Below are 15,942 nucleotides of genomic sequence, written 5' to 3' on the forward strand. Positions count from 1 at the left end.
CATTCCCTTTGAACTCAGGGCCAGGACTAATGAAGAACACAGGAATGAGAAAATATGTTTATTTCTGCAAAGATCTTCCAAAGACCATGCAACCAGTCTTCAAAATGTAGAATACTTTCATGTTTCTCTCTCTCCCATTTTTTTCGTGTGGGAGGCAACCAAAACTTTTTGGTAGAATACTTTTAATAAAAATGTGCCAGATGTTAAATGTTTATAAGATTTGAACCCGAATTCCCCTTATCTGGCCTGTCAGCATCCTTTGTGACGACAGTGTGGAGCCTGTCTCCCACATGTGGGGCAGGGAGGTGGTGAGAACTGCCACTGACCAAATTTTGTTGTCTAACAAATAGGCACTGTTGTTGAGCTCTTTATACAGACTGTCCCGTCTCCAGTAACCCCTGCAGAAGACAGTTATCCCCGTTTAGAGAGGCTCTGCCACTTAATTAGGGTGACTTTATTTAACTTCTCTGTGCCTCAGCTTCTTCATCTCTAAGACAAGGACAGAAATAGTTTCTACCTTGTTGTGAGGAGTGAGTTACTATTGTACAGCACTTAGAACACTGCCTGGTGGATCATAAGCACTATATAGGTGTTTATTAAATTTAAAAAATTTATGTTGACATGCCTACTGAGTCTTAACCATGTAGTTAATTTCTCTAGAGCACATATTTTTTAAAAAGCCCTCTGTACTAAAAAATCTTAAATGTAGTACATAAAAGAGACTGTATGTATCAAACTGAACAGGTTGCAGAACACCTGAGGAGGGAGCCGTAGCTGATCAGGACATATTAAGGGATGCGTGAGGCTTACACCTGTTGTGACTTTCGGCAGCTTTCCAATTCCCTGTAAGTGTGGGGAGTGCACTGAAGGCATCACATACTATCCTTTGTTCCAGTTACTTATTGTAAATTAAAATGTAGTTTTGATCCATTTTTTGCTCCTGCCTTCAGGGAAAGAAGGTGCTAATAATTGTGCCAACATAGGTATTTATAGTCCATGTGACAGTTACTTTTCTCGTGACACTCAATCACTATTTGTTACATGAACAAAAGAATAACTGTTTGCTAGGCTGGTACTGTGGGGTGTCTGCCTGTGGGCACAGCGTTTCGGGGCTGGGTTTCCCTGAGCAGAGCTGTCTTCATGGCAGGTGGACAACTCAGTCCTCAGCCCTCCAGCCAGCACTGCCAGCTCCATCCGCCCACTCAGCCCTGCAGTTGTTGTAAGGGCTACGTGTGCTTGGTTTGAATGAGAAACAGAAGGGTCACACACTTTAAAAATATATATATATTTATTAAAATGTTTTTCTTTTTTAATTCTCCAAACTGAAGACCATCTTCCTATAGTCTAGCCCATGAGGTACCTGAGTGTAGACATTACAGTACACAGCAGTGGTTCCCTCTCCCTGGGTCTTGTTTCCTTTTCTGTAAAGTGAACAGCGTCAGTATCTGGAGAATCCTGTCTCACTCTATAAATGTTACCCTTTGGTTTGACTGCTTATTGCATCTTCAGTCAGTACCTCCCCCATGGCTTTCTCAGCATTTCAAGTGAATGAATCATGTTTGTTATGGGTGAGAAGAAAGAAAAAAAACATTAAGGATTGTTCAGTGCAGTTTTCTGTTCTGCATAAAAGAAGGATCAGAATAAAAGGGTGCATTAAGGCCATATGGGCTCCCAGGCACCTAAGGCTATTAGACTGTCTTCTTCCTACAAGCAGTGCAGACTGATAGGAGCTCTCTATCCACAGAGCCTTGATAACAGCCCTGTCTCTGCCTTTAGTCAGCTGTCACTGACTCTCCCCCCAAGAAGGGGAAATAGGTCCCAGCAGATGCTGCCATCCATCATAAATAAAATGAAATCATTTCATTGAACATTTTGTTATGTATTAATGTGCAAAATTGCCAACCAGGAGTTCAGTGGGAAAAAAAATGAAAACTCAGTGTATCAGCATGATCCATAGAAGAGACGATCTTCACAGGTTCCAAAGGCAGAAGGGTGAGAAAAGAGAGCCGCCTTGGTCTCTGTCCCCCAAAGCCAAGAGGTCAGAAGTCCAATGGAAGATGCTCCTCTAGGTAAGGCACAAATCAGGAGAGCAGAGGGCATCCAGGTTCCATGTCCTTCACCCAGAACCCATCTCCCTGTCTTGAAGATCTTTGGAAATTCTTAATTTTGAGTCACAGATAAGTTGTCATGGTCTTGGCAGCCCTGCCCCCAGGTTCTGTTCTCTCCCTTCTCCCGCTGGTCGCAGCTGCCTTCTAAGGCATGAGATCAGGCCTGGGCTGTTTCTAGGAGTGGGGAGTGAGGCGAGGAACATCCATCAGAAGAAAAAGGAGGCTTGGGCCTGGAAGAGGGGGCCTCAGCTTTCTCCAGCTCTCAGCCTGCACAGCCTTCACCAGTTAACCTATGCTGAGAAGCGGGTAGGCTAGGTAGTAGCCCACAGCCGAGCCCAGGACCACGCCAAGGAAAATCCAGGTGTTGTAGGACATTACAGCCAGCATTACGAAGTAGCCAATGACCACCTGAGCGACGTGGATTAGAGAGTGGCCAAAGTGACACAAAAACCACCTAGATAAAAAGGAGAGGCGAGTTAATGTTGGTAATGAGCTAAAAGTCAGGAGTTGGTGTCAGGAAGGGGTAAGAGCAGGTGAATTACAGAATCTGCTTATTTATAATTTGTATATTTAGCCCAGGAGAGATTTCTTTCTAAAGAGACATATCAGAAACCACTGATAGAGAGGGGAGAGGGACTTGTGCAAGGAACCTAGGACAATCACTTCTCGGCTTAGTTCTGAGCTTCCTGGCATCCTAGGCAAAAAGGGGAAATGTCTGATAGAATACAAAACTGTCAGTAAGGCCGGTTTCTTTTTTCTGAGTCTACAGTGGAGGCAGTATTACTATGGTGAGAACATGGACTTTGATAACATATCAGTTGCTAGTCCTGTGTCTTAACACAAATGTCTTAACCTTTCTGAACTTAAATTTTCTCATCAGTAAAACAGGAATAAGAATACCTCCCTTGCAGGATGGTGGTGAATATTTGAGACACCCACTTAAGGAGCAGGCAGGCTCAGTATACACTGCTGAGGTTGGAGAGGGCAGAAGTGGGACCCCAAATGGTTGCTCTCTCTGAATGGGAAGGGAAGAAAGGACAGGACAGAAGAGGTGGCTTGCTCCCCCGCCAATGCGGATACATTGCTGAAAGCTATTCTTATCATTTGTATAGGGACAGCTGCAGATCCCATCCTGGGTTTGGAAGCCTCCGTGGCCTAAGGAAGCCTGATGAGATTTAGGAGAGGGCTGGGTAGACACCCCTGTTGCCAGGCTGAGGCCTGCACCAGAGCTCTGAAGACCTGAGCCTCCCAAGTGGCTCTTCATAGAGGGAGTTCTGGCCTGGGCATCAGGAGACCCGAGCTGTAGCTCACCTCACGACTTACTAAGTGTGAGCACAAGTCCTGGTCCTTCCCGAGGCCTCAATCTCCTTTCTGTGCCACGGGGTACATGCTGTCTGGGCCCAGCCTACCTCTCGAGGCAAATGTGAGTACTCTGCCCAGGCCCCAACCCCATGCCTGTTACCTGAGGCGGGGTCTGCTGACTGGGAGTGACTCTGAGCTTGAAGAGTCCTGGTCTGTCTCCTCTTGTTGCTGGCTGGTGAAGGTGGGCATGTTCACCAGAGTGTGGTGGAGCAGCTTGACTTTGCCAAACTTGATGTTCTCATAGAGCACAGCCAGGAGCAGGACCACCAACACTGAAAGGGCCATGCCTGTCAAAGGAAGCAGAGTTGCTGAGCCCTGGCCAGGCAAGCACTGTTCCCCTTCCAGCAGCTTCGCAGGGAAGCTGTTAGGGGGCAGAGAAGCACCTCCACCCATTGCCTCTGGATCCATCCCATCTCCCTCTCTTGTAGCTTCTTCCCCACCCTCTGGGCTCAGAGCTTCTGCACTGTCTCTTTCCCCGGCCATCCCTTTCTTGGTAGGGTTGGCCCACGGGACTGTGGCTTTAAGATCAGAAAGCATCTGCCTGGAAAAGCCAGGGCCGAGGGTGAAGAAGCTACACACCACCACCCCTGCTGCTCCCCCAGCAGCCAGCACAAATCTGTCGGGGCTTCTTGTTAAGGGAAGAGCATTGTATGGCAAGGTCCTGTTTATGCACATGTACATGGAAAAGTCTGGAATGGAGGAGATACAACAAAGGAGTCATAACTATCTCAGCAAATTCGGATACAAGAGGTTTTTATTTTCTTCTCATAATTTTCCAGAGTTTCTACTGTGTGCATTACTTTCATAATAATGTGAAAAAACAATAAATTATTTTACCAAAAACGGTGTTTACTAGAGCTACTATGTAAAATTAATTGCTAATTGCTACTTCTGTTGAATAGGTAGAAGGATACTAAATGGTCCAGCTATAGTATTTTATTGGACTCCCAGGAGGAAATCATCTGCGAAAGAGGCAGGTTTTTAAAATAGAAAATTACAAGTAATTGCACGCACATGGTATAAATTCAAACAGTGCAAAGGGTATGCAGTGGAAAGTGAATCTTCCCAGCCCAGTCTCCCAAACTCCAGTTCCTCTCCCCAGAGGGGGCTGTTAGCAATACTCTGAGTAGCTTTTTAGGGATCTGCAATGTACAGGTGGGGCAAAAGCAGGTTTAGAGTTGTTCATATGGAAAATCGTACAATAATTAATAAATAATAATCCAAGAATAAACTGTTCTGCATACTCAGAACTTTAAACCAACTTTGCCCCACCGTGTATATATATAAGCCTTTGTCTGAATGATAGAGTCCTATTTGTGCAAACTCTTCCGTATGTAACATCATCCAGCTGAGTTCCCCTCGGTTCCCACAGATCTCCTTATTTCTATGGCTTCATAGTATCTGTGATAGATCATATTTTCCAAACATAGCCACCTCACTATGTCCCACCCCGAATGCTCTGTTAACGGTGTCAACACTCCTGCCCTCAAGTGATGGGGGTCCATGTTCCCTCCCTTTTAACCTGAAAAGACCTTTGTGACTGCCTCAGTCAATAAAGGTAGAAGTGACGCTCTATGACTTCCAAGGCTAGGTCTTAAAAATCCCATGTGCCCTGGCCGGTGTGGTTCAGTGGTTAGAGTGTGGGCCCTTGCACCAAAGGGTCTCGGGTTCAATTCCCAGTCAAGGGCATATACCTGAGTTGCAGGTTCGATCCCTGGCCCTGGTCAGGGCGTGTGCGGGAGGCAACAGATCGTTGGATGTATCTCTCTTGCACTGATGTTTCTGTTTCTCTCTCTCTCTCTCCCACTCCCTCCTCCCTTTCCACTCGCTCTGAAAAATCAATGGGAAAAATATCCTCTGGTGAGGATTAACAGCAACAACAACAAAAATGCCATGCACTTCCCCAGTGTTCTCCTGGGACACTCACTTGCTCTTGGAACCCAGCCACACCACCACAAAGAAACCCAGGTCATGGAGACACCACATGTAGGTGTTCAGCCAACACCCCCACTGAGGTTCTAGCTAACAACTGGCATCAATCAGTAGACATGAGAGTGAGGAAGTCTTCAAGGTGACTCCAGTTCCAGTCACTGACTATACCTACATGTGAGACTGAGTGAGGACCACTTAGCTGAGCCCAGTCAACTCAGAACCTTAAGAATAGTAAAATGATTGCTGTTTTAAACCACTAGGTTTCCTCTGCAATAGATTACTGGATGGTAACCCACTGTAGGGACGACCGTAATTTATTTGATCAGCACCTGCAATGCTGAGCATTGGGGCAGTTTCCAGTCTGTTAAGATTCAGTTATTTGCCCTGGCCGGTTTGGCTCAGTGGTTAGCGCGTCGGCCTGCGGTCCTGAGAGACCCGGGTTCGGTTCCCGCTAAGGGCGCGTACCTCGGTTGCAGTTTGTCCCCAGCCCTGGTCGGTTATGCGGGTGGCAGCCACTCGGTGTGTTCCTTTCACATCGATGTTTCTCTCTCTCTCTCTGTTCCTCTCTCTCCCTCCCACTCTACCTGAACAAAAAATGGAAAAATGTCCTCGGGTGAGGATAAAAAAAAAAAAAAAAAAAGATTCAGTTATTTAAGATGCAACATAATTGCATCATGAATTAGTGCCCAACTCTCTTTTCAAGTCAAGGGAATACCCTTCTCTTTCAAAGTGATGTCTCATTTCAGGTCCAAGGCTGCAGCAGTTGCTGTGGGCTTCTGAGCTGATGCTGGACAGTGAAGCCTGGATGAGGGAGGTCCTAGAAGGCAACAGAAGGCCTTGATCTAGTTCTGGCTCTGATGTTTACTCCTTACTCAGTGTGTGAGCCTGGATAAGTCTCTTCCTGTCTGTAGGCTTCAGTTCCTTCCCTGTAATAGAAGGAAAAGCTGCATCCCTGGCCTCTCTCTGGGCCTTTGTGATCTGAAGGGCAGTGATTATAAATGGAGTCATAATGCAAAGTTCCCACTTAATGTTTGTGCAAGAGGAGTCAGGCTCACTTAAAAGTCCACAGATCATACCAATAAAGAGAACACAGGTTCTCCATTGCCTGGAGCTAGAAGGCTTCCCAATTCTTACCTGCAGGACTGTGGACACTCCAGAAATCAAACAGAAGCACCACCTTATCTGAAAAGATGAAATGCATCTGAAAGAGAAGGGAGTCTGTATCACAGGAGGCTTAGGGCACTGGAAGCTGTGGACCCTAATGCTCTCAAGCATCCTCTTCTAAAGACCCAGAAAAATGGAGTCACTGCACTTAAATGCTAGAAGGGCCATGGTGGTCATCAGGGCCATCTGTGGCCAGACAGGGCAGGGACTTGCCCAAGGTCCTGAAGTGGGTCAGCAGCAGAGCTATAATTGAGCTGGCCCTGCTCCGGGTGGAAGTGAGGTGTGGGCTGCCCATCCTCACGGGCTAGCCAGGCCACAGTGCTCTCAGATCAGGCTGAGACTTCCCCTCCGTGCCCTCTAAACCCAGTGGGGAAGCACTAGACTGAGGAACAATTGCGTCTTCTTACTCCCAGGGCCACGCCATTCTGCCCCAGTGGTATGTATCATGGAGGGGCCAAGAGGCAGCTGTGTTCAATCTGTACTCCACATCTGTTCACTAGTTCATTAAACATTTGCTGAGCCCAATTCTGTAACCAGAATTATGGAGGTTAACATCTCTGCTCTCCACGAGCTCACAGCCATATGGAAACAATGAAGGTAGTCCAGCCGGTGTGGCTCAGTGGTTGACCCATGCACCAAGAGGTCGGCAGTTCAATTCCCAGTCAGGACACATGCCCAGGTTGTGGAATACCCGATCCCCAGTGTGGAGCATGCAGGAGGCGGCCAATCGATGTTCTCTCTCATCGATGTTTCTATTTCTCCCTCTTCCTTCCTCTCTCTCTAAAATCAATAAAGGAAAAATAATAAAAATAAGTAAAAAGAAACAATAAAGGTAGAAGCAATGAACATGCAGTGCCTGTCTGAATGCTCTTCTCAAAGAGCATCTGGTCCACCCTCTGTTCTGGGAGGCATCAAGGGCTCTTCACACATTCTCTCTTTTCACAAGTGTTCTGTGTGACAGGGACAATTAGACCCATCTCACAGAAAGGAAAAAATGGGGAAACTAAGGTCAGAAAAGTTTAGTAATTTGCTGAAGTTCATAAAGCTATTAAGTTGGCAGAGCTGGGATTCCAACCCGGTCTAGAGGGATGCCAAGCCGATGCATTCCAGTACACTGTGCTGTCTGTGCTATGGATAGAAACTGGACAGTGATTCTAAATGGCTTAATGACTGTGTTTGGCAAGATAAAAGCCAGACAGGTCAATTAGGTTCACCCTCTCAGTCACCAGGTAAGACCACGGCCAGAAGCAGCAGCTCTGCAAACACTGTCATTGATCATTCCGCTAAGGAGATCCTGGCTGAGCTGGGCCTTTGCCTTCTAAGACAGTGGCCAAATATTAGAATCCTGAAATGTCAGAGCTAGAAGTATCACAGAGAGTTGTTTTTTTTTAAATTGACATATATCACCGTATTATTTTTAGGTATACATGATTCTATGTATATATGTATTGCAAAATAATCACCACAATATAAGTCTAGTTAACATTCATCACCGCACACAGTTACAATATTTTTTTCTTGTGATGGGAACTTTTAAGATCTATTTTATTTATTTTCTCAGAGTTCTTTTAGTTTATTTGTTTTATGGTTTTTTTAATTGATTATTTTAGAGAGAGGAAGGGAGACAGAAACATAGATGAGAGAGAGAAACATCGATCAGCTGCCTCTCGCACACCCCCTGCTGGGGAATAGAGCCCGAAACCTGGGCATGTGCCCTGACCCGGAATCGAACCAGGACCTCTCAGTCCATGGAAAGACGCTCAATCCACTGAGCCACACCAGCTGGGCTCAGAGATGTTTTAGTCCCCTGGTTTTCAATTTTTCCAGGGAACACTGGCAAATAAAATCTTCCTTAAAACTGCACTATGTAAAACACAGGACTCTGGGTGTAGAGGGGAGAGAGGTCTGAGCTCTGATGAAACTTAGTGTGAAAAAATAGATCTGGTCCAACTCTGGCCCCTCTCTACCCACATCTTATTTCCAGATGGGGAAAATGAGTCCCAGGAGGGAAGGGATTTGTTCAAGACCTCATAGGAAGACAATGGAAACCTAGGCAGTCTTTTAAAAATCAGATTGAAGAATTAAAAAAAAAAAAAAAAAAAAAAACTAACTTTTTATTCCCCTAATATGAAAGTGGTACTTGTTCAATGTAAAGAGCTAAAACAGTACCAAAAAGAGAAGTCATTTTGAGTCTTATACAGAGATGTTCCTTGTTAAGATTTCAAAGAGCATATTTGTTGACATGGCCAAATGTTCACAAAAGATAGGCAAACACAAACAGCTACAAATAATCCTGTGAAACTCCATTTATGCTGGAGTTTTGCTCATTCAACTTAACAGAAGCCCCTGGTACAGCCTGCAGTGGGGGTGGAGGAGGGTGTGGCTACATTACCCCTTCTCTGAGTTCACTTGATCAAGCAGTTGGCATGACTGGAATGTCCCCAATGGCTAATCAGTGAGGTTCCCTAGCTGGGTTCCTTCTATCATCCTTGGGCCTGGGGCAGTTATCTCAGGTGCTCCAAACTGCTACTGTAGAACTGAACACTCACAGAACAGTCATATTAATTGAACCAACCAACATTTACTTTGGTTGCGCCAGGGGCAGATGCTGGCAATATAGGGATGAGTGAGACAAGCCCTTGGCCCTCATGAAGCTAACGAGCTATTAGGGCAGAGGGAAGTGAACAGGCTATTACAACAGGGTATAGGTAGTCAGTGAGGGGGCACAGGGAAGGCCTTCGGGGGGTGCTGGGGACAAAACCCCTCCTGGAGACACCTAACCCAGTCAGGGAGACAGGTGGCTTGGACATCTTTTGAAGCAGGAAGAGTAGGAGGCAGTCAGGGGAAGATAGTCTGGTATGTTTCAAGCCAGAAGTGCCCACCCAGAGGGTGGTTCCACCCCACGTGTGAGTGGGAAGCTCACAAGGGACAAAGCCTCACCCACTCTGGCCTTTTCACTGGAGAAAAAGTTCCAAATCAGCAGGCTCTGGTGTGGGGCTGCAGTGTTCAATGAACCAGCTCTGTGGTCAGATATGCAGGGGGCAGGGCTCTAATCTTGTTTCCCATTCTGGACGAATCTCAGCCTCCAGCTGCGGAGGTTCACTTGGGTCTGGGGCTCTAAAACTGTTTTCCATTTAGGACGAATCTCAGCCTCCAGCAGCTGAGTTTAACTTTTATCTGCGTTGTGTTCAGGGCTCCACCCTGGGTGGGGAGGGGGTGTGGTGAAGGAGAGAGCAATCAGGTGACTTGTTTTTGTCTTTTTCTGGTTTGGAGTTACTTAGCTTTGAGAAAAGCTCCCTCATTTATAAACCAAGGTGTTTAGAGGGGAGATTGAGATCCCTGTCCTGCCGGGCACTGGCTGGGGAACTTTTCAGGAGCCCTTCCCATCTATTTCCCCTTTTAGAGGACCGGCAGGAGGTGGAGGAGGGCGTTTGACTAAATGACTTGTATTGTGTTTCTATGTCCTAAATTCTATGTCTTAAATTCTTCATGGAGGAAGAAAACTGTATGGTTTTTTCAAAAACCAGAGAGTGTTGCAAGCTGTCACCCTCTCCAGCCCAGGTGAATTCCACCGACAGAAATACTTTATCTGAAACGCTACTTCTGAACCAAGGGCAGGGAGGATGGAAAGCAGCTGGGTCTGGTTGTTGCCCCCCTCCAATTCTCCCCAAAAAGAAATCAGACCGCGGACTGGCCAAGAGAGGGGCCCTGCCCGAGGGTGTGTGGCAGGCTGAAAGGCACCGGGCTCCCCTCCTCCTGGGAGCCTTCCCGGAACCTCCCGAAGACACTGCGCCCGGGGCAGGGGATCCCCGGACTTGCCTGTCTTCACCTACCGCGCCCCACCCCCGGCCGATCCACAGCCGACGCTCAATAACTGCTCGTCCGGCAGGAGGGGCAAATAAAAAGAAAACCCCCAAACCACCTCCAGCCCTACTTCTCGCGTCTCCCCAACCCTGTTCTCACTGTTGCCAGTGCTTCCAACACACCCCCTTCACCGGCCCTCGGCCAGGGGCGCCGGGCACCTTGGGGAGCCGGGAGCTGCCGCTCGAGGGGCCCCGCCCCAGCCGCCTGCCCCGCGTCCGCATCTCTCGGCGGCGCCCAGACTCACCTCCATGGTGAGCGCGCTGGATGAGCGCTGGGAATAGACCCGTCCGCTCGATCTCCAGGTTCCGAGTCGGTTCAGCCGCTGCCGTGGTCCCGACTCGGGCCTGGCGGTCACGTGGTCGGGATGAGGCGGGCGCGCGGGAGCCTGGGAGTTGTGGTTCGCGCGGTGCGCCCCGCTGCGGGCGGCCCGGGGCGCACCCACCGCCCAGCCCTGGGTCCCGGCGAGCGGCGCCCGGGCCAGAGTAGCAAGCGCGGCGGCTGCCTCCTGCGTTCCCTGCGGCCCCTTACTGTTGTGCGCCTGACTTGCCTTCGCAGTTATCATAAAATGTTTATTGCTCCTCACAGTAAATCATGTGAAGCTTAACTCGTGTTGAGTTGAAAATGGAAAAGTCCATCCTGTGGAGATGATAGCAACAAGTTAGGAATAAATTAAAGAAATTATTCCCCAGGCTCTGAATGTGGCCACTAAAAAAAAATTCTGGCTAGCAAAAAGCAATACACACTTGTAATCTAAATTTGCATTTCTTTGATTACTAGGGTGGCTAACTTTTTTCTTGTTGGTATTTCTATTTTTGTGAATTGTCTGTCCATATACTCCATCCAGTTTAGGGGTGGAGGTTGTTTCTGGGGAATGAGGGACTTGTAACAGTATTTAATTTAATTTTAAAAATTAATTAGTTTATTTTTGTTACAGATATTTCTCCTTTTACCCCACTGAATTCCCCCTCCCCCACCCTCCCGGCACTGTCCATGTACATTGTTCATGCATACATGCATATAAGTTCTGTGGTTTATCTCTCCCCCACCACCCTCTGTTCTGGGGATTGTCAGACTGTACCCCACTTCTACGTCTTGGGAACTATCCCATTCCTCAGACTGTTATGTTCATTATATTCCACAAATAAGTGAGATTATATGATACTTGTCTTTTGTTGTGAGGTGGGTTTCTTGTAAACAACATATATATGAGTCATGCTTTCTTATCCAGTCAGCTACTCTGTGTCTTTTTATTGGAGCATTCAAACCATTCACATTTAAGGTGATAATTGATATGTACTTATTTATTGCATTTTTGTTTAATGTGGTTCTATTATTCTTCCTATTTTTTCTACTAATTACAGCAGTCCTTTTAGCATATCTTGCAGTGCTGGTTTGGCATTACTATATTCCCTTAGCCTTTTTTTTGTCTGGAAAACTCTTTATTTGACCTTCTATTTTGAATGACAGCCTTGCTGGGTAGAGTAGTCTTGGATTCAGATCCTTGTTTTTCATGACCTTGATTACTTCATGCCACTCCCTTCTGGCCCATAGTGTTTCTGTTGAGAAGTCAGTTATGGGGTTTCCTTTGTAGGTAACCTGTTGCTTATCTCTTGCTGCCTTTAGGATTCTCTTTTTGTCTTTAATTTTTGGCATTTTAATTACTGTGTGTCTTGGTGTGGGCCTGTTTGGGTTCTTACTTGGGGCTCTCTGTGCTTCTTGAACTTGAATGCCTTCTTCCTTTACCAAGTTGGGAAAGTTTTCTGTCACTATTTCTTCAAATATATTCTCTAACCCTTGCACATTTTCTTCCTCTTCGGGGACTCCTATGATGTGAATGTTATTACATTTCCTGTTGTCCCACAGTTCTCTTAAGGTGTCTTCCTGTTTTTTAATTGTTTTTTTCCTTTTGGTTTTCTGATTGGTGGATTTTTTCTGCCCTGTCTTCTAATTCACTGATCCGGTCCTCAGCTTCCTCTACTCTGCTGGTTAGTCCTTCCAATGTGTTCTTAATTTCTGCTATGTCATTCTTCATTTCCACTTGGTTGGTTTTCAATGTTTCTATATCTTTACTCATGGTGCTGATGTTTTTCTCATGCTGTTGAGCTTCCTCAAGATCATGGCTCTGAACTCTATCTCTGATAATTTGCTTAGCTGCATTTCATTGATCTCATCTTCAATAGAGTTCTCTTGTTCTTTCATTTGGGATTTGTTTCTTTGTTTCACCATTTTGGCTATCTTAGTGGGTTTTGGAGCCTGGGAAATTTTCCCTGTGGGTGTTGGTGTCCTGCTGTTTGTGGCTCCCTCTACTGGGTTTGGATGAGCCTGGGTGGGCCCACGTTAAACACCACTGTCAAGTCTTACTTTCCTGGGTAGATTTGCAAGCCCAGGAAAGGTTCAGTCATCCTCTAGCTTTTTCCTGGAGGCTAGTAGTCTCAGTTACTCAGTGTCTTGGAATGTAGCCCTGGTGCTGTGCATAAGAGGATTTCCAGAGGGTGAGATAGATGCTGGTTGTTAATGAGCCTCAATTTGCATTTTTTTGTCTCACCTGGGAAAGGCTGAATCTCAGGGGGGGGGGGGGGGGATGTTGCTGCTTTTCCCCACAGCTTGGGGAAAAAGCACACTGGCCACCGTCCTTTGTGGCTGCAACTCAGCAAAAACTCTGAGTGCCCTCCAAATCCCAGGTGTCCTCACAGAGTTCCAGCCCAGTCTGCCCTCCCTCTGCTGGAGCCCCCAGGTGAGTGGCTGTGGCTATTTTAGTGCTCTGTCCTGGCTCTCTGGGCTGTGGAGCAGGCTTGGTCTTTATCCCCTAAGGGCGCTGCTCACAGCTAAGACTGCTGCTGTCCGTGGGCTCCCAGCCCACCACCCTCTTGCGCTCCACAGATCCTACCAGTGGCCCTGGTTATATGGTCCTGTCCTGCTGCTTTACTGTTGCTTTCTTTTCGAGAATTTGTCTTTATTTTAGTTGTAATTCCCATTTGGTACTGGGAGATCGTCTGTGTTGCTTCCATTCACTTCGCCTCCATTTTCATATCCTCTATGCCTATCTTGTGCGCAGCTGGGTCGCACAGGCCTCTCTGGTGCCCCAGCACCCTGCAGGACCCACAGGCAGCTGGATCGCACCAGTCCCTCTTGGGCTCCGGCTTCCCACTGCTCTTGTGAGCTGCTGGATCGCGCAGGCCTCTGTGGAGCCCCAGGTCCCGCTGCTGGTGGCTGGAGAGTGCTGCTGCCCCATGGGGCTCAACCCCTGCTCAGCTTTTGCTGTAGTTTTTGGGGATGGGTCTCAGCTGCTGGTCTGTGCTTCTGTTGCCTGGGGATGGATGTCTGCTCTCACCTCTGTTGCTGGGGGTATATCTCGACTCTGATCGGGCTGCTACTGTGGGAGATGGTGCTGGGCTCCGGGCCGTCCACGGCTTCTGTGACCGGCACCTTGGCAGCTCCACTACTGTGCACCAGTCTGTGTTGGCACAGTGTCCACTGGTCCGATGGTGCCAGGTGCGCTTGTGGGCTGGTGTTGCTGGGCCCTGTCCATTCCCACTGCCTCCTCCCAGGGAAGACCCGGGATCTTCCACAATGGTGGGACCTCCCCGTGGAGCAGGGACAAGTGGCCTGAAGGGCCGCTCACCGCGGTAGCCGGCTGCTCCGTCCACAGCACAGGACCTTCTGCTCCACGGCTCCGCACTGCTCGGGTTTGCTCGTCCACCTTCACGTCCACTCACACTCTCTCACACTCTCTCACACTCTCTCACACACTCACCCTCCCTCTGGTCCTGCCCGCCGCCATCCTCCAGGAATTGTCACAGTATTTAATTTTAAAACACATTTATTTAGTAACCCTTCGCCAGTCGTCCTATGAGGAAAGGCCTCTTTGGAGGAACTTACCCGAGACAGTACCAGCCGGCCTTGAGCCTGGAGAGCTGACCTCACTTCAAATCCTGGGCCAGCAAATGCCGGCTGTGGGACCGCAGGCAAATGGCTTTACTTTGAGCCTCAGTGTCCTGGTCAGTCACCTGAAAATAACAGAAGCTGTGTCACAGGGGTGGGGGAGGGGAGGATCGTGAGGCTTAAAGGAAAACTGGGTGTTAAATTCTCAGCACCCAGGAAGGCCAGGACCACGCGGTGTACCTTGAGTCCCGCGGCACGTGGCGCCTGGGGAGACCCTCTGCGGCAGGAACCTGACTTACTCGGATTAACGGGAGAGGAACATGAAAAGGGCCCCCTGCCGGCGGCGGGCTCGATGGCAGGACCGCAGCAACGGCGCCGGCGGGGAGGCAACCACAGCGGCGGAAGGCACCGCGTGTCTTTCTCCGGTCGGGTGTTGGGCTTCTGCGGGAGCTGCAGGCTTCTCTCCAGGAGGCGTTGAAGCCGCAAGGTGCTCCTGGAGACGCTGCCCAAACTCCTGCTGAGCCAAACCGGCCAGGGCCAGATCACTGACTTCTTTCACCCCTTGGTGGTAGATCCCTACATGATGGGCACATAGCTTGTGCCATGTGCTGAGTGATCTCTGTGCCATGGGCATTACTGAACATGACATGTTAATGTCACTCAGCATCAGCCAGAGTAGGACTGAGAAGCAACCAGAAAAGATAACCCCACTCATGATCAAAGGCTTTTGGGATGCTGCTGTGGGAAGCCCCTGAATTAGCACGGGTGGGGTTGCCACTGTGGTATGAATACAGAATGCCAGACAGTGCAGTTGTTGGGATGTGCTGGTGTTAACCACGCCCTTAGGGGTGCAAGTTGCTGTCTGTGGCGACCAGTGGCTGGATTATACTGAAAGACGGAATAAGGTGAAGATGGTGTTCTCCAGACAAGAGGTAGAGTTGGCTTCTCAGAAAACAGAACTGCTGTGTTAAATTGGTTAATGCATACATTTAATGCCCACACAGCCACAGATATCACAGGCTTTGCTGTTCTGGGACACTCTCCAAACCTTGCACAACAGCAAAGAAATGAAGTGTCCTTGGTCATCCATTATCTGCCAATCATTGCCAAGATGGCTGCCATTAGCAAGGCCAGTGGGCGCTTTGGGCTCCTTCAAGGACCCTCAACAGAAACTTCTGGATGATCACTGATTTGTCTGCTAAGGGAACAGGCTTTTCACTTTTGTTCTGAAATAAAATTCTGAAGTATGGACAGGGTCACCAAGCATGGTGTGTCAGCACTGTGGAAAAAGGCAGACCGGACAGCCTGGACAATTGACAAGCCTTGAGTGATTGAGGTTCGTCCTCAAGGGCCACTGCCGCTGTCCTTGCTCCAGGCAATGCCAATGCCTCCCTGAGTGTAGCTCATGAGATGGAATAGCAGAAGTTGTTTGGACCTTAGAACCTTCGCACACAATCATGGATGACTCTCAAGAGTTTAAGAACAGCCCTGGCCGGTTTGGCTCAGCGGTTAGAGCGTCGGCCTGCGGTCCGGAGAGACCCGGGTTCGGTTCCCGCTAAGGGCACGTACTTCGGTTGCAGTTTGTCCCCGGCCCTGGTTGGTTGTGCGGGTGGCAGCCACTCGATGTGTC

The 15,942-nt window shown here is 48.3% G+C and overlaps 1 protein-coding gene and 1 pseudogene across 1 annotated transcript; one reads left to right on the forward strand and one right to left on the reverse strand.

Moving 5' to 3' along the window:
* Positions 1-678: 678 nt before the first annotated feature.
* Positions 679-10,795, reverse strand: SLC31A2 (solute carrier family 31 member 2). Its single transcript, XM_036261158.1, has 4 exons — positions 10,675-10,795; positions 6,537-6,603; positions 3,571-3,757; positions 679-2,562 (listed from the first exon to the last, which is right to left on the reverse strand). The coding sequence occupies exons 1-4, from the start codon at positions 10,678-10,680 to the stop codon at positions 2,394-2,396; spliced, it is 429 nt and encodes a 142-aa protein (XP_036117051.1). The 5' UTR covers positions 10,681-10,795; the 3' UTR covers positions 679-2,393.
* Positions 10,795-15,731, forward strand: LOC118630031 (annotated as a pseudogene).
* Positions 15,732-15,942: the final 211 nt, after the last annotated feature.

Source organism: Molossus molossus, unplaced genomic scaffold (assembly GCF_014108415.1).
Source record: "Molossus molossus isolate mMolMol1 unplaced genomic scaffold, mMolMol1.p scaffold_m16_p_14, whole genome shotgun sequence".
NCBI classification, from domain to species: Eukaryota; Metazoa; Chordata; class Mammalia; order Chiroptera; family Molossidae; genus Molossus; species Molossus molossus.

Coding starts and splice junctions, on each gene's coding strand:
- SLC31A2 (XM_036261158.1), bottom strand. Junction 3,758..6,536: donor GAGTGTCCACAGTCCTGCAG/GTAAGAATTGGG, acceptor TTCCTTTGACAG/GCATGGCCCTTTCAGTGTTG. Junction 2,563..3,570: donor GTCAGCAGACCCCGCCTCAG/GTAACAGGCATG, acceptor CTTTTTATCTAG/GTGGTTTTTGTGTCACTTTG.